General features: G+C 37.3%; 2 protein-coding genes across 2 annotated transcripts; both read left to right on the forward strand.

Moving 5' to 3' along the window:
* Positions 1–197: 197 nt before the first annotated feature.
* LOC105437220 (protein mono-ADP-ribosyltransferase PARP4) lies at positions 198–19,567 on the forward strand. The gene is made up of 28 exons (XM_030986926.1): positions 198–494; positions 1,367–1,421; positions 1,898–1,958; positions 3,582–3,770; positions 4,451–4,624; positions 5,285–5,428; positions 5,957–6,187; positions 6,904–7,064; positions 7,521–7,658; positions 8,570–8,668; positions 9,118–9,301; positions 9,677–9,851; positions 10,309–10,442; positions 10,996–11,220; positions 11,548–11,762; positions 12,372–12,453; positions 13,003–13,137; positions 13,499–13,685; positions 13,800–14,061; positions 14,349–14,448; positions 14,681–14,866; positions 15,160–15,240; positions 15,535–15,717; positions 16,077–16,184; positions 16,843–16,992; positions 17,418–17,856; positions 18,303–18,358; positions 18,797–19,567. Exons 2-26 carry the CDS (start codon positions 1,393–1,395, stop codon positions 17,550–17,552), a joined length of 3,768 nt encoding a protein of 1,255 aa, XP_030842786.1. The 5' UTR covers positions 198–494; positions 1,367–1,392; the 3' UTR covers positions 17,553–17,856; positions 18,303–18,358; positions 18,797–19,567.
* Positions 18,826–23,422, forward strand: LOC575677 (formin-like protein 20). Its single transcript, XM_030986564.1, has 3 exons — positions 18,826–19,971; positions 20,551–20,635; positions 21,033–23,422. The coding sequence occupies exons 1-3, from the start codon at positions 18,826–18,828 to the stop codon at positions 21,290–21,292; spliced, it is 1,491 nt and encodes a 496-aa protein (XP_030842424.1). The 3' UTR covers positions 21,293–23,422.
* The last annotated feature ends 103 nt before the right edge of the window (positions 23,423–23,525 follow it).

Raw genomic sequence — 23,525 nt, forward strand, 5'->3', positions numbered from 1 at the left:
CTAAAGAACTGCTGGTATGATATACAGTGATACGTTACAATATATATTACAATATAAAGTTTCCATATGATTCTGACCGTGCTCAGTCGAGCGAAGGCCGTATTACTATAGAAGTCAAAGTACAAAATTTCATATCCGGATATAATTATGACGCGTCAGATACTGAAGTTTATCTTTACTATAGTTCATGGTTCGGTTGCCAGCACTTTTCTGTACGTGGACTATATACAGTAGCCTACATAGAGTTTCTGATTTCACAAGCATACGGATGTGTACGTAAAGTACTCATTATTGTCTCTGCAGTAATGTATCAAGCACATCGCCAAGCAGAAAGGGGGCAATTTCTCTTCGCCTGCATGATATGAAATATTATATGTTCGTGAAAATATTAGATCTGAATCGAGGTTCATTAATTTATAACCGGCCACTGTGCAGTGTATGATTGTTTCGTTCGGTCGTCGTCTGCTGTGCCTAGATGGCTATTGTCGACAAAGGTAAGCATTTAATCTTGTTTTGACATTGTCTTTGCGGTACCATATTACACCTATCAAGGTCTATTCTTTCAGGCCTATATCACGGAGCTTAACTAGAAATGTACCTGAATATATCATATTCTTTCAAATTTGGATTTTCGGCCCACTATTGGTGGAACAAGTATGCAAAGATATAAGATACACTTCTCCTCTTTCTCTCTCTCTCTCTCTCTCTCTCTCTCGTTCTCTCTTTTTTTCACCGGCAATTTCCTCTTTTCGGATATTGTAGTGTAAAACATAATGCAAATATATGCATTGTTAGCATGGAGGTTAAATCAACATTTCGGTTAAAGGAGGATATCAACCTACTTGTAATACTCGGCAAACATAAGTATCCATGGAAATGCAGTGCAATATCAATGTAAATATCAATGTCAATCTGGGATTAAACATTTTAAGTCAATACTGAAGAAAAAAACCTGTTTAAAAAATGGTATTATCATGATCAAAGTGGTAAAATGTAAACACGTTTTCTATGTTTTGTATAATTATGTTCTGTAATACATCATGAAAGTAAAGATACTTATTGCATTAATATACACAAATAATATATTGCATTGGTATAACGTGTATTGTGTATCTTCATATTTCCCTTTCGTTTTTTAACCAATAAATATGCTTCCAGATAATTATATACGAAGAAATGAAGGACGTAGGAATGAATCTAGATGACAATAAATCATTTTACAGCAATCATCTTATCAATAATATGAGTAATGCTAAGTGTAGGCGATTTAGGGAGAGGGGGGGGGGGCGTTCTCTGTGGCAACTACACCTGGCTTAGCACTTGATCAGATTATATCATGTTTCCCCCTTCTGTCATTGTCATGCAGTGTAACGTCGATACTAGACCATCAACATGGCGACGTCAATCAAAAATATGCCCTGGTGAGTTAATAATTATATTATTCTTTCTACAGTAGATAGATCTGGAAATGCCGGAGTGGTACAAAGTGAATCTTAAAGTACTTCGATATAAGAATTTGAATCAACAAAATAGACAGTGGTTTACGTTAGAAAGGAATATTACAATGGCAATTATTCCGATTTATGACTTTGACAAACATCATTATAAACAATAAATGACGTTAAAGACATCAGTCAGACATGAGTTTGAGTTTGAGTTTGAAGTTTGTTATCCAAACAAAAATTACATCAATATAACAATCAAATGTGAATGGTTAACATTGAAATGAGAAAGGAGAAACCCAACACGGCTGAAGCTAATGTAAGAAAGTGTAAGGAGATTGGCTATTCTGTTCTTAGAATTACGAAACTGATTGATGAAAGTGTCATATCGATTAATTTTATTCATAATAATATTCTCTGGTGAAAAAACTCATATTCGTTTACCGATTTCATAGGATCGACGAACCAGTCATCGTACCAGTGCAGGAACAGTTGGTCAAGGCAGCAGTTCTTCAAGTAAGAATTATATTAATTACTCTATAACTATAAGAACATTTTTTAAAGGGTTAGGTTTATGGCAATAATGATAGTGCAATATCGAGCAAGTTGTCATAATGCGTTGAACCCATAGGCGTTTCAGCTTTAATTTAAACGGGTCAAATTGCTAAGCGTTACTTAGAATACCAGCGGAAAAGCCAGACTAGATTACAACAGCCCTGAAACTATCAATCATGATCGGTAATCATGTTTTTTTTCTGAGCAAACTGCGGTTTTTGGATGATATGGTAAAATCAATAGGTATTATCCTGGATGAAGTTGGCAGATGAACTAATCCCGGTCGTCATGTTTCGTCATGGTATGGTTGCTTTAACCTGCACTCGATTTTATGTCTTCATATTTGTGTTTTCTTTTTTGGTAAAGTTTGGATATAATAATGACGCAATTGAAGTGATATCCCTTATAAGGTGCATGTATTTCCAGACGAAATCAAGAGCACCACCCCCACCCCCACCCCCTTTCTCTCTCTCTCTCTCTCTTTCTCCCCCCCCCCCCCCCTCTCTCTCTCTCTCTCTCTCTCTCTCAATCATTGGGGTTCACGCCCCCAGACGGATTTCTTAGGGGTGGGGGCCCATTTTTTTTTTCTTTTTGCTCCCGAAAGTTTGAAAATCGCGCCGGCAGAAAATGCGCTCGGGGGGGGGGGGGGTAGTGAGAACTATTTTTTTTTTTTTTTTAGCTTCCGAAAATTTGAAAATCGCGCCGGCCGACAATTCGCTCAGTGGGGGGGGGGGGGGGGGGGAGGCGTGGGTAGTGAGTACATTTTTTGTTTGGCCCTCGAAAATTTGAATATTTGCACACCCCCCCCCCCCCCTTGAGCGCCAGGGGGGGGGGGGGCCCATCTCCAAAAAAAGGTAAAATTAACTTGTTTTTACACATTTTTTTTCCCAGGGCTCCCCGCCCCCCTGGATCCGCCACTGCATGCCCCGGCCAATACTTCCTGTTTCTACGTCACCTATATAGCCATTCTTCTTCTTTTCATTTATTTCCTGTTCATATATAAAACTGCTGGTTTCGCATGACAAGTCTGCTCAATACGTCTATACGCGAGTCTATTCTTTCGAATCCTTTCTCTTGCCTCATGATCCCTAAACTCGTATAGACTTACATGTATACTAGAAAGAAAAAAGTTCTTCCCGTTTCAATTCAACGTGTGTTGCCTAGACAACACTCGTGTTCTTTAGTGATACTTTTTGTAGCGCACGATAAACCTACCCTTTCCCTCTATTATTGCACAATATTTTAACCCCGGAAATACTTAGATCTTTTCCGGTTAGATACAAGAAATAGTGCATTGCACCCTGGCCCCTGACGAACTGTCAGTAATGGATATGACATCATCATCATCATCTAAGGCCTATAAGGCCAAGTCTGTTACATACATCGTTAGTCATGGCCCTCCATTTCTGTAGATTATGATCAGCTTTACTCAAAAAGCTGGTATCGCTGATTTCATTCTTTACATCATTTCTAAATTTTAGTTGTTTTTTATTATTCAATTTAACGTGTGTTGCCTAGACAACACTAATAACAGCTTTCTTCGTTCATCATTTTGTTTTGTATGTTTTCAATATATCTGTTCAGGAAACGCATGCTGCTGCCCCCGGAAATGCTCGTGTCTTCTCCGTTGAGATACAAAGAAACATTACACCATCCAAATTGACATCATCATCATCAACATCAGGTGATCAAACCGATGGAAATGAAACTTCTAAAATAAAAGACTTTCCCTTTAAAGTGGTGACCCATTTGACGTCAACAGGAACAGCAACGGTAATTTAGTTTTACTCAGAACAAAATAGATTCACTGGAAATATTGAAAAGTATGTTTAAGTATAACCATGAAAGTTACAATTGTGTTTGTTCTTTCGATTTCGGATGATGACCGAAAGTGTTAATCATCAACCTTGAATATGGACATTATGATTCAATTATCTATTTATGACAGTCACGTATATCTAATGGTATTAATCATGATAATAATTACTTGAGACTGTCATCACAATAAATCAACATGTATATCATTGGATATTATGGATTTACCAATAAAGTTTTAAAAATGATACATTTTTTCCAAAGACGATAGAATCCAGAGTAGATTACCAACCACCTTATATCTTTAACATACAAAGTCATTGAAGAGTAAACCATAAATAGACCAAAATAATACTCTGTAAACTATATGGTACAAAAAGAGATTTGGATAAGTTGGAGAAATAAAAAAAAGTTTTCATTGATCCACAACCTTTTGTAACATGTTGCATTTACTCCAAACAGACATGGCACATAAATTAGCGCAAATGGCTCGGACCTTACACGGTTAGGGACGATTTTGGCAAGCATGTAACATTTTCATTGACTTGATAATTTGGAGAATTACTAAAAGAAAATGAGTTAAATTGAAAAGCAGAATTTATCTATCTTTTTTGGCCATCCAATCAATTACCATGCAGGATGAAGAGAGCGGTGATCGAGAATGCCACTATGCATCTACGGCCGAGGAGGCTTTGCAGATCTATGATGATCTTTACAAGCAACACACTTCATCTGGAGATGGTAGGGCATCCATGGCACCAGTCTCATCTGTCAATAACTCGCGATGGATTGGTTCAGAAGCACTGAGAAAGGTATACTCTTGATTTATTATTGTTGAAAAGGTTCTCAAAACCGCCATAAGTCCCTCAGTTCTTGCACATTCCATCATAGAAATGCGTTTTACAGAATTAACAAGCGTTAATAACCAATGTCCGTCAACTATTGTCGGTTTCCGGAAAGTGGTATAAGCGGTATAATAACATATCCTTCATGACTAGAGTAGGGCTGGTTGAAATTGTAACGATGTCGATGTCCAAGCAGAGAGAAGTAGAGGAACAGAAGTTGGAAAGCGAAATTGGAAGAGGTAGACCAAGAACTGTGATGGTGTCTGACCATTCCAAGGGAAAGACCAAAGATGACGGAATATGATTATGACATGATGAAGAAGAACAGCAAATAAGTAGTTGATTGTATATACATGTATCAGCTAGTATCTGTAGATGAAGAGAAGTGGGAACATTGAAATGAAATTTAAACATCTAGGAAATGTATATCGCTCAAATCCAGCCCTGTGAAATTTTGAAATTGTAAATATTTGTTTTAATAATTAAAATAAGATCACGACATAGGAATAAGTAAAACAAATGCTAGCCTGCAAATTACAAGAGTCCGAGACATAATATTTGACGTATTTTAGATCATACTACATAATTATAGTTTGTTTTTTCATACTTATTTCTTCTCCTTTCCAGACCCTTCTGTACCGAGAAACCTACTCACCTACACAGGGTTTATCACCAGAGGTGGCCAAATTGGTGGACAATGTTTGGAAGGAAGCGATGGGGAAACTCAAAGAACATCTAGCGGTCCCTGTGGCATCAATTCTTCCTGGACAAGTATGTGTCGATAAGTGCATGGAAAGAATACACATGGGCCTATAAAGGTTCTTGAATTCTTAAACCCCCAAAAAGTTTAAATAGGGGTGACACACCTCAACCTCTTCCATTATTTCTGACGAATCCTCTACATGAATTATACCGTGGATGGAATCCATATCTGAACTATTGAGAAATCATCAAATGTGCGAAAGAATACATTACTTTGCTAAGGAAAATGTCACTTAAATTGAGAGTTACGATCGTCAGCTTAATTGGTTAGCCAGTGGAATAATTAAACTCATCATCCATGTACATTGTATGAAAGAAAAATATATAGTAAAATAATCTAATTTCTAATGATTCGACCTTAAAGTAATCTAGTACGTTTTAAATTATGCCCATTCACTTTTGAAGCTCACAAAATCAGAGAATAATACATATTTACCAAGCAATGTAACCGATGTCAACATTTTCTATCAAATCGAAATAATTACTTTGCCGATATCAAAAATAAGGAGACGTTTCCAAATTGAATTATTTTGTCAGGTTGCAAAGGCAGAAGCTGTTCTTTATCAGATGTGGAATATCTTACAGAAGAGGAAAAGCAAACATCAAGGTGACGAATATGACGAATATGATGAATACGACGACGAAATATCGGATGCTGAAATAGAGACTCTTCAGGAAGAGTTTTACGCCCTCATTCCTCATCACGATTACATGCAATCTCCGATCAGGCTGTTGAGCAAAGTCGCAACAAAGCTAGACCTATGTCAGGTAAGAATAGCGGGATGTTGTAAATATTGATCGGCTCATTGTTTTAAAAGAATATTTCTGGTTTTGTCTTTCATTTGTATCTGAGGAACAATAAAATAAAACCAATCAACGTAATTGCTTGCTCTTGAAAAAGAAAATCGTACTCTTATCAAAATAAAAATTTGGGGCAATTCAAAGGGGTCGTGATATACCCCTCGATATTGATAAGTGCCTCTGAATTTGAAGATAAATGATACTAATGATTGGTTCATATTCACCCAGGGTAGCCCCATGAATATCAATACGGCTCCTCCTGCAGGCCCTGCAATTAGTGTTACCCCATCATTGCCAGGAAAAGATTTACACCTGGGTGGAGTGTAGCAAATGTAGATTAATGTCTTATCAAATATAGTACCTGGCAGGGATTTAAACCCTCAACCCTAGGATTGAGAGTTAAGTGAAAGAACCACCAGCCTACGGAATCTCCATTTATCAAATGAGAGAAGGTATACTTGACTAGCAAACGAGGTATGAAACATTTAAATACAAGACAATTCATGAACCAAAATGATTCTATAGATTAATATAACCTTGATAATATTCGTATATTCCTCCTCCTTCTCCTTTTTTTCCTCAATCTTCAAACCAACCATCCTTCTCTTTCCCATCCCATTTCCCCCCGCTCTATCTGCATCCTTTACCTTCTTTTATCTTTATCCAATCCCTGTTTTGAGTAGATGATTCGAGATGCAGTATACATCAGCGAGGAGACGGGATGGCAGAAACGACCCACACCTGAAGCCAAGTACAGAGCTCTACGATGTTACATCCAACATCTACCACTCGATCATCCAGAGTATGAGAAGATCAAAAGACTAGTCCAATCAACTATGTCTAAGTATGTCATCATCATAGTCGGATATAGGTTCATAACTAATGTTCACTTCGTGAAGTAAGTTCGGGTTTACTCCAATTAAATGAATGATTAGCATCATCTTTGGGAAAAAAGAATTTGGACAAGATGAAAATTTATAAGCCTTAGGAAGTTTTTCGTCGATGCTTGATCAAGTGGTCTGTTTCAAACGACTGATGAAGGAGAATAACAAATCTTCCCAAAGTCTCTCCTCTGCTCCCTTGCATTTAAACGTCTTTCTTAGGCAAGGACACTCCCCGACTCAACCACAACTCTATGACTTGCCCATGCAACGAGACGCCACTGTTATAATCATTTCGCCATAATTGTGGCGATCTTTCCATCTCGTTTTAATGAGTGTGTGATGAACGGAATCTCTGTCTTATTTTCTAAAATTGTTTTTTGTTTTTCGTTTCATTCCCTTTCTGTTTTTTTTTAAAGTGAGATGAAAGTAAACACCTTCCGGATCTACGCAGTTAGTAGACCCCCTGACGAAGAGGGTTACCTTCACGACATTGGCAATGATACACTACTCTTTCACGCCACCAAGCCGAACAACGTACTTGGGATCTTATCCAGGTATTAACTCATTTTAGTTGGGTAGAGCGGGAGTTGAATGGGGAGGGGTGCAGTATAATCAGGGAGTTAATGGTTGAATGTGAAGGGGTAACAAATGTCAAGGAATGGGTTTATGTGACGAAGAGGGTAGCCGTCATGACTTTATCAATGATGGGCCAATATTGCTCTTTCATGCTACAAAGCAAACAATTTACTTGGTATACTGTCCAGATATTAAATCATTAGAATTGGGGAGAAAGGGTAGGGATGAAGAGGGGCTAGGATTGAAGAGAATGTCGAGGCGGAGACGGTGTAGGGTGGAGAGGGGTATTGGAATGTAGGGGTGTAGTGAATGAGGGGGGGGGGGCAACGAATTAAGATGCCAAGGAAGGGGTCCTTCTAACGGAGAGGGCTCATTTTGAACATTGCTAAGCCAAGCAAAACATTTTTTAGTATTATATACAATAAACTCCTTTAAAATGGGGGTTTTGGGAAGAGGGATGAAATGGTTGGGACCATGATTGGAAGGGGTAAGATAATGTATCAGGGAAGAAGTGTCACAATGAGAACGCAAGGGACAGGTGAAAGTATATTATGACTTATCATGTTTACAAAGACTGTGCTGAAGAAAGAAAAACATTCTGAAAAAGCAGGGAAGGGCAGGTTTTAATTTGTCTGATCAAATTTGCCGACATAATAAACCAAAACAAAAAAGTCGTGGGTTTCCTAAATTTCTGACCTTTCAAACAAAATAACTAAAGGTACCAGCCAACAAAAAAAGGAATTGGGTGAAAACATATTAAAATTTCCCAGACATTATTTAGTTGAGACGTGGCATTTACAACTCTGATACAAATGCATGTCAAAAGGGTGTGTAAAATATGTTTCACACAATGTTTTCCGCTTGTATAAATTTGTTTTATCCCTACAAGGGGTCTCCTAATGCCCAAGGTTGTGGTGGAAATGTTTAACGGACAACGCCGTGACGAGGGGCTACTTGGTCCAGGTCTATACTTTGGTGATCGAACAAGGTAGTTATTTATAACTATATATTACTGATCGTGTTGATATGTGACAATAATTCACTTCATCATCTGATAACATCGAGAAAATGAAGTATTCTGAAATAGTTTTAGACAAGGTAGTGGGATTCAAAGACAAAACACATCTGATGAAGCTCTTGTTAAAGACATGTTTGCATTATGTGCAGGACTATGTATACTATACAATGAATGATATAAGACTTAATGTATAGACGTGCTGCTTAAGTATATTCACAAACAATGCAGATCCAGACGCTCATGCTTGATCATCTTAAGTTTCCCACACCAGTCTCATCACACCACCTTGCAGAAGCACTGTACATATTACATTTAAAATAGATATACATAAATGTATTTTCAATGAACAAATTGAAACATATAAAGACGTTAAGCTGGGTTTCATCATACTATAATCATATATCATCTCACTACTATAGCACATGCATTCAGTACACAAAGAACGGATACTTCTCTCAGACGAGGATGATGCTTGTCATCAGGGTCGCTCTCGGATCCACTCAAGACTACTATGAATTCAACACAAAGATGCAACAGGCACCCGAAGGCTTCGAGAGCACACATGGTGTTCGTGCTTCAGAAAACAAGCCTTCAGAGTTCAAGGTTAGTGCCTTTACGATTTTCTTCGTTTTATTTTGTGATAGTAGAAACATATATTAATTATTACGAAGATTAATAACTTGACATATGGGACATTTTTGCATAGAGAAATTGATAAATAGGGCGGATCGATCCTTCCCCCCCCCCCCCCCGAGGGGGAGGGGGTGTTAAAATGTGAGCTCCATTGCATTTTTTTAAAGATATTATGTTTCTTGGACTTCGAAGGAGAAAGGGGAACCACTCGATTCTATTTCATTTAATAACGCTCATTGTTCTTCGGGAGGGTATATAGGACAATGTATTTTTAATAAACATCTCAATAGGTCGACCAAATGATGTAAAAATGATTTTGTCCACAATGTGTATTTTCGTACCTAGGAAGACGAATTTGTTGTTTATTCGACCAAGCAACAATGCATTCGTTATCTCGTCGAGTTCAGCATTGATGGCGATGATGATGTGGTCGATGGCTACGCCTATGATGAGGAGGATGACGACGAAGATGACGTGGTGGGCAACGTAGGAGAAACAAAAGAAACCTCCGACAAAATTGGTTCGTATTCGTCTGTTATAGTAGATATTCTATTTATTTTCATTTGTATTACCTGCATATTATTTTGTGCATAAACTGTTCTTCTATAACCACGTCGGCCAAAGAGTGATAAATGATTTACAAAATCAAAGGCTACTTAACGGGTTTTAGTATTTTTAAACATTCATTTAAAAAATACACTTCCTTTGTGCGAAAAAAGGGATTATTCAACTGCTGAGTATGTCCCATGACTCAACCGATTTTTTTTCTTTCGAACAGGGTTTGTAAATCTGTATCTGTCTATAAAAAGTAACGATGTATCCGCCCCGTTATTCCTAATCTCTTTTTTATTGATGTGTTAACAGTTTTAAAATAACGTCCACATATTAAATTGGGTATAGCATCATGTAGTTTCTTCCAGTTAGAGCTGAATTTAAATAACGTTTTAGTTTGATACGGTGTTATCCTTAATTCCTAGATCTGGCCGACGTACAGTGCTGTCAGGACCCTGTCAGCAGGACAGCCGCAGGTCTAGTTGTAGCCAACAGCAGAGAGGGCGTCATACTTGAAGAAGTTCATGTCAGAGGCCACATCACTGATCTTGCAGCGAAGGTATGACATACTTATATGACAAGATGCTTCACAAAAATTCACCAGAATCATATTGCTGTACCCCTAAAGAAACAAATTAGACTGGACGAACGGCGGTTATAATATGGTCAGTATCCAGACAAAAACTGGATAATGATCCAAACAGTGTTTTCCTCATGAAGCTACTCGGGTGTCCGTTGCAAGTACTATCCACTAGAATATATGTAGCATAAGATGACATCGGAGTAGGCCTACGTCTCCCACCCCACCCCTTTTGAAGCAACCTGAATCATTGCTGATTGCAAAACTTCAATATGCCTCACACTTATGTACCATTTCCTATAGCCGCCACTGGCTTCAATCAGAATGTCTTTCATTTAGTACACCATTTGAAATATTTATCCATCATCTTTTCACTTATGTTCTAAAGTTGTTCAAGTTTTTAAAGATACCGGTATAATAAGAAGTTTGTAGGTTCTCATTACAGAACCCTAGGAGAAAAAACAATACTATTAAAACGTAATTTTGGCTAATCCATGACTAGAATTACATTTTCCCCATTCCTTGGTTATAGATCACAGTTCTACAAGTTTACCAGAGCCAGATTTCAGAGACGAACATTCGAGAAGCTCGCTACGTGTTTCCTTTGGACGAGAAGGCAGCTGTATGTGGCTTTGAAGCATTCATCAACGACAAACATGTAGTGGGTACGGTGAAGACCAAAGAGATAGCACAGAAAGAATATCAGGAGGCTGTACGAGAGGGTCATGGAGCCTACCTGATGCAAGAAGAAGCTTCCGTATGTATTTATAGTAATCAGTTACCTGCTATGCTTAATCGCCGTTAAAAATCGGCAACAGCACCCCCTCCCCATGAAGAATTTAACATAAAGAAAACATTTTGTCCCACCTCCCCTCCCCCTTCCCTCCCCCTCCTGACCGGCCTAATGAGAGTTTCTGGAGAGTTTTTATCCTCCTCTCCTTCCAAAGGCACTGCCGAAAGAGCCAAAAGACTGAGACTTTTTAGGAATTACAGTCGGCATATTTTCCCACTTTTAATGATCCGCCTGACATTGTTATTGATCGCGGACTGAAAATTATTCATAATTTTGTTTATTTCCATCAAGAACGTGTTTTCGGTGAGCATCGGCAATCTCCCTCCTCGTGCAAGAGTGGTCATCAAGATAACATACGTCACTGAATTGGCAGAAGAGGAGGGGGGCAAGATGGCTTTCTATCTTCTGGGAAGCGTTGCTCCTTGGTTACAAGAAGAAATTCGCGGTACAAAGCTTACAGAGGAAACTCAGGCATTGACGGGAGTTGCATCAAATGAGACCGAAAGGTAAGACTATACACATCCTAATGAATAATTATTATCAATCATCAAGAAAAATAATGTATTTGGATTGATATTTAACGCTTCAAAACTGAATCTATATTTTATTTTTTATTTAAGGAAATTATTTCAATTGGAGGTTAGTTTTCTACTGAAGTTTGAATAGGGATTTTCTATTTTTGGAAAATTGAGACTGAGTGTCATTGATGACCACTATGTCATCAATTCCTGCTCTATCTTCCACTTTTTTTCTCTTTACCCTAGATTACCGCCCCAGACTCGATCTTACCCCCCGGATAATTACCTCTTTACCCCTTTTACAAAACCACACAACAATAAAGTGATTATCAGCTACCCACTGGTCTGGTGAAGTTGTTCAGAAGTACTTGTCCCGGAGAATGGGGATAGTACTGTTGTCTTAGGGTCGATGTCCGGACGTAGTTGTCTGCGTTATAAGAGGGTTATATTTTCTCCCACAAACAATCTAACTTAATAGGCGATGAAGTTCATTGTTAGGTATGGGTCGCATAGAGGAATATAAAACCTTATTTAACCTTGTCTAATAATAATGTCTTCCTTGTGAAATACCTTTTTTAATTTTCGTTCGTTTTAAAGGAAGGAGTCTCTTCAGATAACCATGGAGATGCTATCAAATATCTCATTAGTTGAATCACCGACTCATGTGATCAAAGTAAAGGTAGGACTACATTTAGTCACTTCTCCACCACGTTTCGTAGACCATCAGCCTTTCATTTAGGAGCCAAGCTCGTGTAGGTTAAAGCAAACAGCAATTGTAATACAAAGTGCGAGCATTACAAACAGTTTCTTTACCATACTAGTAATAAATGCAGTTCCCAAAGCTTATGAAGCATAAGACCCGGATCGTTTTAATAAATGATACTCTAAGAAGATTTTGACAAGAAAGGCTATAGTTCATAGCAAGTTCATAGAAAGTTCATAGCAAGTTCATAGAAAGTTCATAGCAGAGTGGGTGTCAATCATGGGAGTGGATGAGTCCTTTTCCACATGTTTTACACCTTCAAACCAACAGTACATTCCAGAATCCTCAAGTCACACTTTCGTATCGAGTTGTAATTTTTTTTCCAACGTAAAGCTGAAAACATCTCTTTTCTTTTCTCTATTGGTGTCGCCCGTTTATATGGGTGGAGAGCCAAAGACAACCAACACTTTATTCATTAATTATTCATCAATTAATAATGTTTGATTCACTGTTCTAATTTGATAGCGGAAGGAGATGAAGGCTACCGTTACTTTGGGGGATAGAGTCCAACTCGGTGATGGTTTCCAGCTGCTCATTAGCATTATCCATCCTAACACACCAAGGTTCTGGACCGAGTTTGATCCGTCATGTGAATCATATGTAAGTTATTATAACGGAACTTCGTAATAATAAAGTATTGCATGTTATTTTTGTCGCTGGACTGATAGATTTTTACAATTTTCTCTTTGTTAATACTTGCCTGCTTTTTGGTCGGAAATGGTTCAGAGCTGTGCGGTCAATGTTATGGAAACCGAAAAAAAAAGAAAATAATATCTCCGCAACTAACGATTTATGACAAGCTCTCATCAAATCGTTCCACGTTTTAAAAGCTGCAAAATGTTATCTACGTTGTTCATTAGAAACCCCAAAATAACCAAAAGGCTTGTAATTTGGACAAAAGGAAGCTAAAGAATTTGAAGAAAACGTAATAATATGATATCATATACTCTATATTCCAAAGGCTAGTATGGCGGTCTTCTACCCGACAATCCAGTCCGAATTGATCGCTGATCCTGAAGTAGTTCTCTTGTTGGACTGCTCGACTTCAATGAAAGGAGAGCCTAAACAGGATGCGAAAAAGATTTGCAAAATGATTCTTCAGTCATTACCAGAGAAAAGCCGTTTCAATGTCATCACCTTCGGCACAGGTTAGTTGCATTGAACTATCGTGATGATTCATCAGCTAATTGTTGCTTCCTCAGAATAGTCTCGAACGTTTAAACAAAAATGAAACTGTTTTTGTCCGTGGTTTTTGCACATAGATTTCACCGAACTCTTTCCGACCGTTGAACCTGTCGGCCAACGTCAGCTTCTTGAAGCCTTAGAGTTCATCGAAGGTGCCAGATCAGTTGGCGGTAGCTCAGAAGCGTGGCGCCCTCTCCGGTCACTCTCGCTTCTACCCATGATGAATTCGGCGCGAAACGTTCTCCTTGTATCCGACGGTCATCTCACCAACGAGAAACTCACTTTGGAAATTGCCTCCAAGTATAAGCACGTTAACAGAATATTCACGTGCGCTGTTAGGTAATTATTCGATGATCATTGCAATCTATATCTGAATTTGTCAAACATAAAAATAAAAAGTGTAATGACACTATTGTTGATTTACAAGAGTGAATAATTCCAGACAGAAATTACAGTTTTGATCCCTGATTGATCAACAATTCTAAAGAATTCCATTAACTAAAAAGTATCCATGCAAATAAATTTGAATTAAAATAATTAATAAAGACAGTTATAATTGTGTCCATAACGTCAGGATATTTGTTTTTTCTAATACCACATTTTTCTTTATCCAATTATTGTTTCAGCTCTGCTGGGAATCGCCACATACTTCGTGCCTTGGCTGATGTCAGTGGAGGTGCCTTCGAGTCCTTCAGTCCAAAGACAAAATCGAAGTGGGAAGGAAAGGTATTCTTATGAATTTGATAATTTGAGGTCAATGTTAAAGACAATGATGAAATAACGGTCAATAACTTAATATCATTCGGAAATAAGTAGGCTATTATTTATTATTGGTGACTGAAATCTTGGAAATGTGTGATAACAAGTAACTGTCACATTATATTACTTATCAGACCTGAATTTGTTACTTCTAATTTTGATTATCTTTTTGTAACCGAAATTGACTCCCATTTTAAAGATCGCTGCCCAAATTGACCGTTGCCGCCAGCCGTCTGTGAGTTGTGTGAAGGCAACATGGCAGACAGAGGAGAATGCGGACCACAGATCAGAAACCAAGGACCTGATCCAGGTACCAGCTCAGACATCATCCGTCTTTACTGGATCCAAGGTTCTCCTCTTCTCACTTGGACCAAAGGTCAAAGAGGTAAACTCTTGTATGTGTGTGGGAGTGTGTTATCTCTTTTTCTGTCAGGTGTTTACAGCCTACTAATTGTTTTATCATTCTGTGCCACCACTGAAACACTTATCAAAATTTCCTTGTGTTGCTCTTGTTGTTTGGTCGCCTCAACCGGCAACAACTAACTTACGATCCGAAACATTCTAGCTCTTGTAAAAAATTGTATTATCTCTTGAGACACATAAAAAAGATTTGTTATATTTTCAAAAATATATATCATCAACAATAAGTGATTTTTGCGCATATTTTGTTTAATAAAGGTTCAACTCACTGTGGAGATAGCTGGACAACGCTTAGAAGAATCACTCAAAACGCCCATCGAGTTTGATGGATCTTCTTTGGTAAGTTAGAGTACTGCAGGTTCATACACTTTTCGATAAAAAAATTGAATCACGACTGTTTATTCATATTTAAACAAATTTCAACATTTTTTCCCCACGGACAATCATGGCAACATATTCAGGCGCGTGTGTAAATTGTTTTTTTTACAGAAGTGTATCAATCAAAGATATTTAGAACAATTCCTTTGTCATATAAGTATTTAGTTACGTTCTCGTATATTTAACATTATATTGTGAAGACTTAATATTGTTTTTATTTCCCTCTCGTTGCAATAATTAATTTTCCCTTTTCAGACTCTCCATCGTCTAGTAGGGAGAGCTCTCGTTCGTGATTATGACATTGGATCATTTCATCGAGATCATGTCTTTCATGAGACCCGGAAGTATGACCTCAAGAATTATCTTACTGACCTCAGTATCCGGTTGTCAATCATCACACCTCTCACAAGCTTTATAGCGATCGAAAAACGGGATAAGGTAAGTTAGTTGTAACAAGAAAACACATTGCATAATGGTGAATTCGCTCGTTATTTCATATCACGTTTGCAAGGTAACATCAAATCACAATTCTGTCAAAATCTAAAACTTTAAGTTTGTAGCAATGTCATCTTAAAGTTAATATGTATACCAATGTCTTAACAAACAAGGATATCTGTGAGGTTTTCTTGCATGCACAGACAAATAGACAACAAAAGGAACCATTAAATTTGTTAGCTTTGTGGTCTCGCAATCATTAAGGTTTGACAGTAGCTGTTCACCGTCGAATAAATAATCCATTCTTAATACAATCACCATCAAGACAATAATATTTGCATAATTCTCATTGTTTCCTATAGGAAACTCAACTGGATACCTTCTCACCTGACGTTGACAAGTTACTATCTATGATCACACGCGATGATCTCGAGTCTTTGCATTGGAGTGAAGTTGTGTTGGAACGAGAGGTGATATTTTATACGTGATAATTTAGAGTGTGGACAATGTCAGAACACGATTGCGAAGTCTGAACAAATCCATTTTAATAGGCCATATTTCATACCCTATTGTCATACCTATCAAGTTCGGATTACGTAATGCGTCTTCGTTATGTTCGTTAATGCTTTTTCAATTTCTAAATTTAATTTTTCGATAGTCTTTGTGATTCTGTTTTTGGACAAAACCAAAGTGTCAACAAAAAGCTAAAACGTGAGTTTAGTCTCGGTATTCATATATACGTTCAAGTCATTGATAAGATTAGTCTTGGTATAAATATCGATATCAGATACATCTTTCATTGTGTAATTGTGTACGATCCTCTTTAGAAACCTTCCAATAGTTTGCCTAAAAAGATTATTTCCCTTTTTGAGACACAAGTTTTTATATTCCTGCTCAGCTTATAATGATTAGTGCATCTCGTGCGCCACAATTTGCTCGAATCCCGATTGTGTTTCAAACCACAGATTGGAAAGAGTTTTGCAAGAATCAAAAGACATAGCTGTGCTTCCCGAGACGTATTCATTGCTGAAAAGAGTATCTCTCTAAATACTTCTACATGTCGAAGTAATTTCTTTGAAGTTAAAAGAACATTATCATTTCCAGCTTTTTTTTAATCGTCCGTTTCAGGGTCCTGCGGAGAGCATTGTGGCAAGAATCCTCAGGCAGGCAAAAGTTGCTCAGTCAAATTTCTCCTACTCGTCAGCCGAGAAGTACTACAACAGCGCCTTCAACATGGCTAAAGAAAACATGTCAAACATGCAAAGCCTCTTTCGGACAGTAAGATAATCCTGATTGGTCACTTTTGTAATATATATATGGAGAGAGAGAGAGAGAGAGAGATTGTTGTGGCCGAATGGGTGTAAAAATACATTTATTGTGACAGTAGTATCAATCTATTTACATGTAAACATAATTTCATCATGGTCTACATCAATCTCTCATCGGCTGACAAATATAAACTAATTATTCCCAAATCCTCACTCTCATCTACCGAAAAACGTTTGACATTGGCTGCTTTGAAAACATCGAACAAAATCCCACCTTCCATCAGAGAAATAATGTGTTTTGCCAATCACTATCTTTGTCTTCATAACCCCGCTTCTCCCACCCACCCTCATCCTAACTCTCTCTCTCTCTCTCTCTTTCTCCCTCTCTCCCTTTCTCTTTATATTTCTGTCTCTTTGTCCCCCTCTTCCTCACAGTGTTGCTTGGAAATGTCAAAGTTCACAGTGCGGGTCAAAGGTGATGCAGAGAAGGCATTGCAATGGATTCAACCTGCTCTTACTGGTAAGAATTCAATAATAATTCATGATAAAACACTGGCTCTTCTTAATTGAAGTTTAACAAACTCATATCATTCTAATTTTGTGATAAATATATATATACTTGAATAAACAACGGATATATAACTGAGTTTTCATGTTCTTTGTGTATGTGCAGTGTCTATTTTTAACATATGAAAATCCTTTGTTCAAGATGTATTTCTCTGAAACAAGTAGACTCGGTATTTTACTACAAAATGTTGAGTAGTATTCTTTTATCATTATTGATAGTAACTGAACAGGATCTGGAAGAAGAAGATGAGGAGGAGAAGAAAGAAATGAGACCGCTGGATACAACTGCCCTAAACTTTTCTGAATTGTAAGCATCCCCTTTTCGAAAGAAAGTTGCCATTTAGTTAGTCAACCATCACCAAGTCTTTTATTCAACAAAAATATTCTTCTAACATTGCTCCAATAAGAACACAGTAACTTCGATTGAGGAAAGCTTCCGAGTGGTGTGAAGACGCGGGGATCCATCTTTTGCATTAATTCTTTGGTTTGGACTGGGTTCTAAGTTGAGCTTTACGGTAGGTTTAGGGTTAGCTATTGCTCTAGGGTCTCAAACTTTCATATAAGACGAAAGGGGGGGGGGGATACGGGGAAAATATTATAACCGGGATCTTATGCAGTACACATGCCCACACAGAATGCGTAATAATTGGTATTTCAACACAAACATCAGTATAAACCTACTGTAAGGTATAATTTCACTGTTCCCGATTTTCGTTTTAACTGATCAACTTGTCGTGCCTTTTTTGCTTCCAGACTCCATGGCATGATTCGTGAAGGCAAACCTGAAACAGAACAACCTCTGCCTCGTGGTAGGTTCAACTTGAGTGGTTTCTCTTCTTGCGCCTTTTATACTTTAAAAAAAATATCATGATCAAGACATATTGTTCTATCATGTTTATGGGAATTAAAGCAAGCTTATATTCAAGAACATATTATCAAAATATTCCTTTTTACCAGCACTCATTTATACGTTTGAAATGTGTTCGCTGCGAATGCAGTACATACAATTCATAATAAACTTGAAATTCCTTTTATTAGGTCTTATTCAAGATGAACTGTTGTGCGACCAGTGATTGCCAAATCAACACAAAATCAACGTATTCTATAAGAATTAATAGCTTAAACAATAGTATGTTATTCAAAATTACAATCAAAATTGACATGTTTTAAGTTTGTGTCACCTCTCTGTAAAGGTTGTAAACATGGTGAACTCAAAATTCATTATGAATATTATATAATTCACACAGATACAACATTTATCCATCCAACTAGCAGCATGTGGAAACCTGAAGCCAAAACGGATAGTGGAAAAGCAGTAAAATACGAGTCAGTAGGGCAAAACAAGGGGAAGAAGAAGAAAAAGAAGAGGATGGAGGCCGCACGTGCTGACACAACCCCATCTCATGGTGCTTTAAGCATGTCGAGTGAACCTGAAAAAGAGAGATCCTTAGAACAAATGCGGGCTAAACTTGCTGTGACAATAGAGGAATTACTGGATCCATCCAGGCAAGACACCCTTGACCATCTCGAACAAAGATCAATGTCCATCGAAGCGTCGGCCGAATCTTTCAGTAGATCTGCCAAAGTCATGAAAAAGAAATCACCGATGAGTGCATTGTTTGGTTGGATGAGGGGAAAAGACAAAAAAGAAAAGCAAGAAGCAGCAAAGGAAACAAGGCGCGGCAAGAGTTTAAGCATCAGAAGTAAACAAAAATCGCGGGGCCCGAGAGCAGTAGCACGCGACCCATCAAGGTCATATGGCATGTCTGCCACAAGTAGACGTTCAATGCTAACTGAGGAAAGAAAAATAAGTGCACGCTTCATGATGGAAAGGGGTGCAGGTGATGGAATGCTGGCAGAAGCGCTTGAGGATTATTATGAGATAGAAGAAGGTGATGAGAAGATACCAGCACCTTACCCACCACTGCCACCACTACCACCAGGCGCTGCACCACCATCACCACCCGGAGCTGCACCACCGCCATCACCACCACCAGGCGCTGCACCACCACCACCCGGAGCTGCACCACCGCCACCACCACCGCCACCGCCACCGCCACTAATGCCCGTCCTTTCTTCTTTACGGCGTATCCGAATGGCTGACGCAGATAACCACCTCATGCTCGGTTCGTTTTCAAGTGCAAGAGCAATAGCAACACCGCCACCACCACCCGGAGGTGCGCCGATGCACATCTATTCTAGTTTACCGCGTTCCGGAATGGCTGAAGCAGATGATATTATGCTCGGTTCAATTTTTTTAAGAAGAGTAATAGGGGACGATGACGATGTATCAAGTGAGAGTGACATATGGGAAGATGATGAGGAACAGCACCCTATGGAGGAGTTAAGATCACCGATCAAGATTAAAGAGTCGAAGAGGAATATGTCAGAAATCAACCGCGTGATATCAGAACAAGATAAGGTAAGTGTTGTTCGTTTATTTACGATGTGGTATCCATAATATCCCTGATGAAATTGTTACCATAACTCTTTTTAAATGGAGATCAAATTGCTCAATTATTACTAGATAGGAAATTCAGTGCAGATTGTGGTTAAAACCATTAAATATAATATGATGGCTAGGAAATGTGTACATAATCATGATCAGTCTTTGACACAGACTTTATAATCATTCCAACGAGAGCAACAACTTCTAATCCTGGAATTCCGATCTTCTTTCTTCTATATTTCTTGTACTCTTTCCACCTATGTTTCTGAGGTCATTTTGAAGATAATAATAATAATAATAATAATAATAATATTCCGCTTTTATAATAGCACCCGATACATCGATACAACGAAGTGCCTAAGCGCTTTAAAGATACAACCTGTCGCATTTTTGTCATGTCTTCTTCGTTTAAAAGCTCGATCCCCCTTTTTCCAACATCTTATTAAATTGTTGCTTAATTGATAGCTTCGACACTTCGGAAGCTCGCCAGTACTTTTTTTTTATAATTACAAAATGGGTCAGCCTTTTGATGAATGTTATTGATTATTGCAGAATGGTATCTGGACATGGAAGGATCATGAACACATGGTAGATGACTTGTTCGTCATGGATTTCCAGGAGATATATACGTATTGTTGTAAGTAGTTATAAAAATCTGCCAATGAAAAGACGACTAACAAACCCTAACAAAACACATTTGGTATTAAATATAATCACATTTCAGGCTCTGTAGAACTTGACTAAAAATTATCGTTCAACTAAGCTTTTACACGATATCAATGAAAAATAGAATAGAATGGATGGATAGAATCGATGGAATTTCATGAAAGTTAGAATTAATTCAACATTGATAGATTTACGTGTTTCAATGGGTAGCCTGCAAATTCATGGCATCCAGCATAGATGGAATGCGAGTAAAAAGTTTTAAAAATATTTGTTTTAAAATCGCCGAAGGATTTATTTAAATTACGGAATTTCACGCCACCTGAACGTTAGATTTTCACTCATATTTTCCTTCTTCTCAACTCACATAGGCAAGCTCCCAGTACCATCCCACATTCGTCGGGATCTCCATTCCATCCTACTTACCCTCCTCCTCATTCTCTATCTGAGGGAGGTTCTATCACAAATGGACAGCATCCCTCTACCCCGCCCTCTCCAGTCTCATGGGGGTAAAGGTATGGCTCATGGGGATTGCATCACACGCGCAGAAGAATGGATTAGTCGACAACATCCAACTCAAGTAAAATCCATAAGGAAGATGCTAGAAGCTAACTTTGAACGCAGAAAATAACTAAATTAAAAGAATAATAAGTGTGGTTTACTTTCGTAACAATGTGAGGCGAGAATGATACGAAATGTTTAAGCGAGTTTCGTCAGTTCTGATCCGTGGTTATGGATTAAATCTTGGATTAACATATTTATGTGGTAGTTAACGACTTTTAATTCTTGATTTCATTATGAATTTTAAGTCTGACAACATAATTGAAACAGAATAGAGTAACCATTGTCAACTTTGACGATGTATACAATCATTTCAATATTAAGATTGTGAATACATGGATTTGAACAAGGTGGACACAAGATAACACTGTGATTGTGCTTTGTATAATACGTTTCCACCATATATTGGCATGGTTGAAATAATGGTGGATACTATGAAGATTGCAATCTACACAATGTACAATCAATTTACCTTCCACCATTAAAAGCATATTTTGTTTAATGAAGCGGGCACAGACGCAAACTTTTACTCAAATTCTAATTTCTTGACACTTTGTCTGTTTTTGGTTTTGCTTGTTTATGTTTTAGCTATGAGAGTGAGTCATACCCCTAAAACAGACCTATTTGAATATCATGGTACAATGTAAAATATATGTTAACTGGAGATGTAACATACATGTAAATACATCCACATGCTGAACTGAAGTAACTATAAACTGATAGAATACTAATTGTCTCGCCCGATACTAACTGGAATTTGAGTTTGAGTTGATGAAATGAAATCCACATCCCAGAGCCATCAACTCTGGTGTGGTTATTTTTTCAATCACGACTTACGATCAAATATATCTTTACATAATATATGGTATTTGAAAACTAATTTCTGAATGTTATACTTTACTTTACAAGGTGTATATAATTTTACATATTTAGTTGTCTTTGTATTACGATATGTTATTGTATATACCAAATGTACTCCAAGGAGCGAATTGAGGATATAATTACTGATAATATTTGTCCTTCTGTCTTTCCAAGGTTTTATTCCGTAGTCTATACAATCTGCGCTTCCATAATTACCGTCTCCGCGTTTAAACGATCATAAAAAGAATTATATTATAGATAATTATATTATATAAAGTTGTGTTCAATGTTAAAATCTTTATTATATCCTTGTACTTTTATGCACCTCAACCTTTAAGGAAGACCGCTAATATAATAATGCTGTCTATTTTCTATCTCTGTGTATTATATACTTAACAGGTTATATTGGCTTGTATTAGACTGAAATGATGAGTCGTAAGTTCGGTTTGTAATGTATATTTGCCAATCATGGTTTATTGCTATATACATGTATATATATTGTTACACATGAGAGCAAATTATTTTCATAATAATCATTAACTTACTGTACATTTCACACAAGTAAGACTACATTAATAATACAAGCCACATAGTAAATACAAAATAAAATATAAATACAACTATATATATAGGGCCTTTGGTCAAGCAAGATGATGGTAATCTTATTCTATTCAGTGTTTCTAAAAAATTCCTCACACTATCATTTAAAGCAAAACTACACTGTACATGTTATAATCACATATTATCACATGCATGCACTGATACAGAATGTGGGTACGTTTAATTGATCGTTTGTTTTATACATGGTAAGATGACATACTTGAAAAGAGTACAAATTACTTGTGCGTTTGGCAAGACTGATTCAATTTAAGTCGTCGGTCTTTGTAGTAGGAAAATACACAATAACCTATCCCTTCCAGCAAATGACGTCTATGGCTTTGTATTATCCATCGTTTTGAAAAATTTCAAATTTTATTAATAACGAATGTATACTGTTCTCTACACCTGTGAAATTGTTTTAATTTTTTAATAATTGGAAAAGATAAAATATAATTTACGTGAATATTTACAAAGCATGATATCATTTGTAGGCGGACAATGCACCTTGTATTATGTATCTCATTATGTGAATATTCACAGGTCCTTCTGTTTTATTTACATGAAAATGCACTTATAAAACACATATTGCATTGAAATATCTAGCTTTAGTGATCACTAAAATGAAATCTATTGTAAACCTTTTTAATTCTTCATTATGATGACACCGAGGTAAGTTATTTTCGAGGCAATGTAACAATGAAATAAGGCTTTAATAAATATTTTTTGTTTAAAGTATGGATGTGTTTGTGTTCAAACGCCTGCAATAGTGTTGTCCTATTTCGATTTAGTGTAGGTTTAACATCATAAAATAGATCTTTTTACGTGATTGCGAAAAATCAATT

Source organism: Strongylocentrotus purpuratus, unplaced genomic scaffold, assembly GCF_000002235.5.
Source record: "Strongylocentrotus purpuratus isolate Spur 01 unplaced genomic scaffold, Spur_5.0 spur5_contig_838, whole genome shotgun sequence".
NCBI classification, from domain to species: domain Eukaryota; kingdom Metazoa; phylum Echinodermata; class Echinoidea; order Camarodonta; family Strongylocentrotidae; genus Strongylocentrotus; species Strongylocentrotus purpuratus.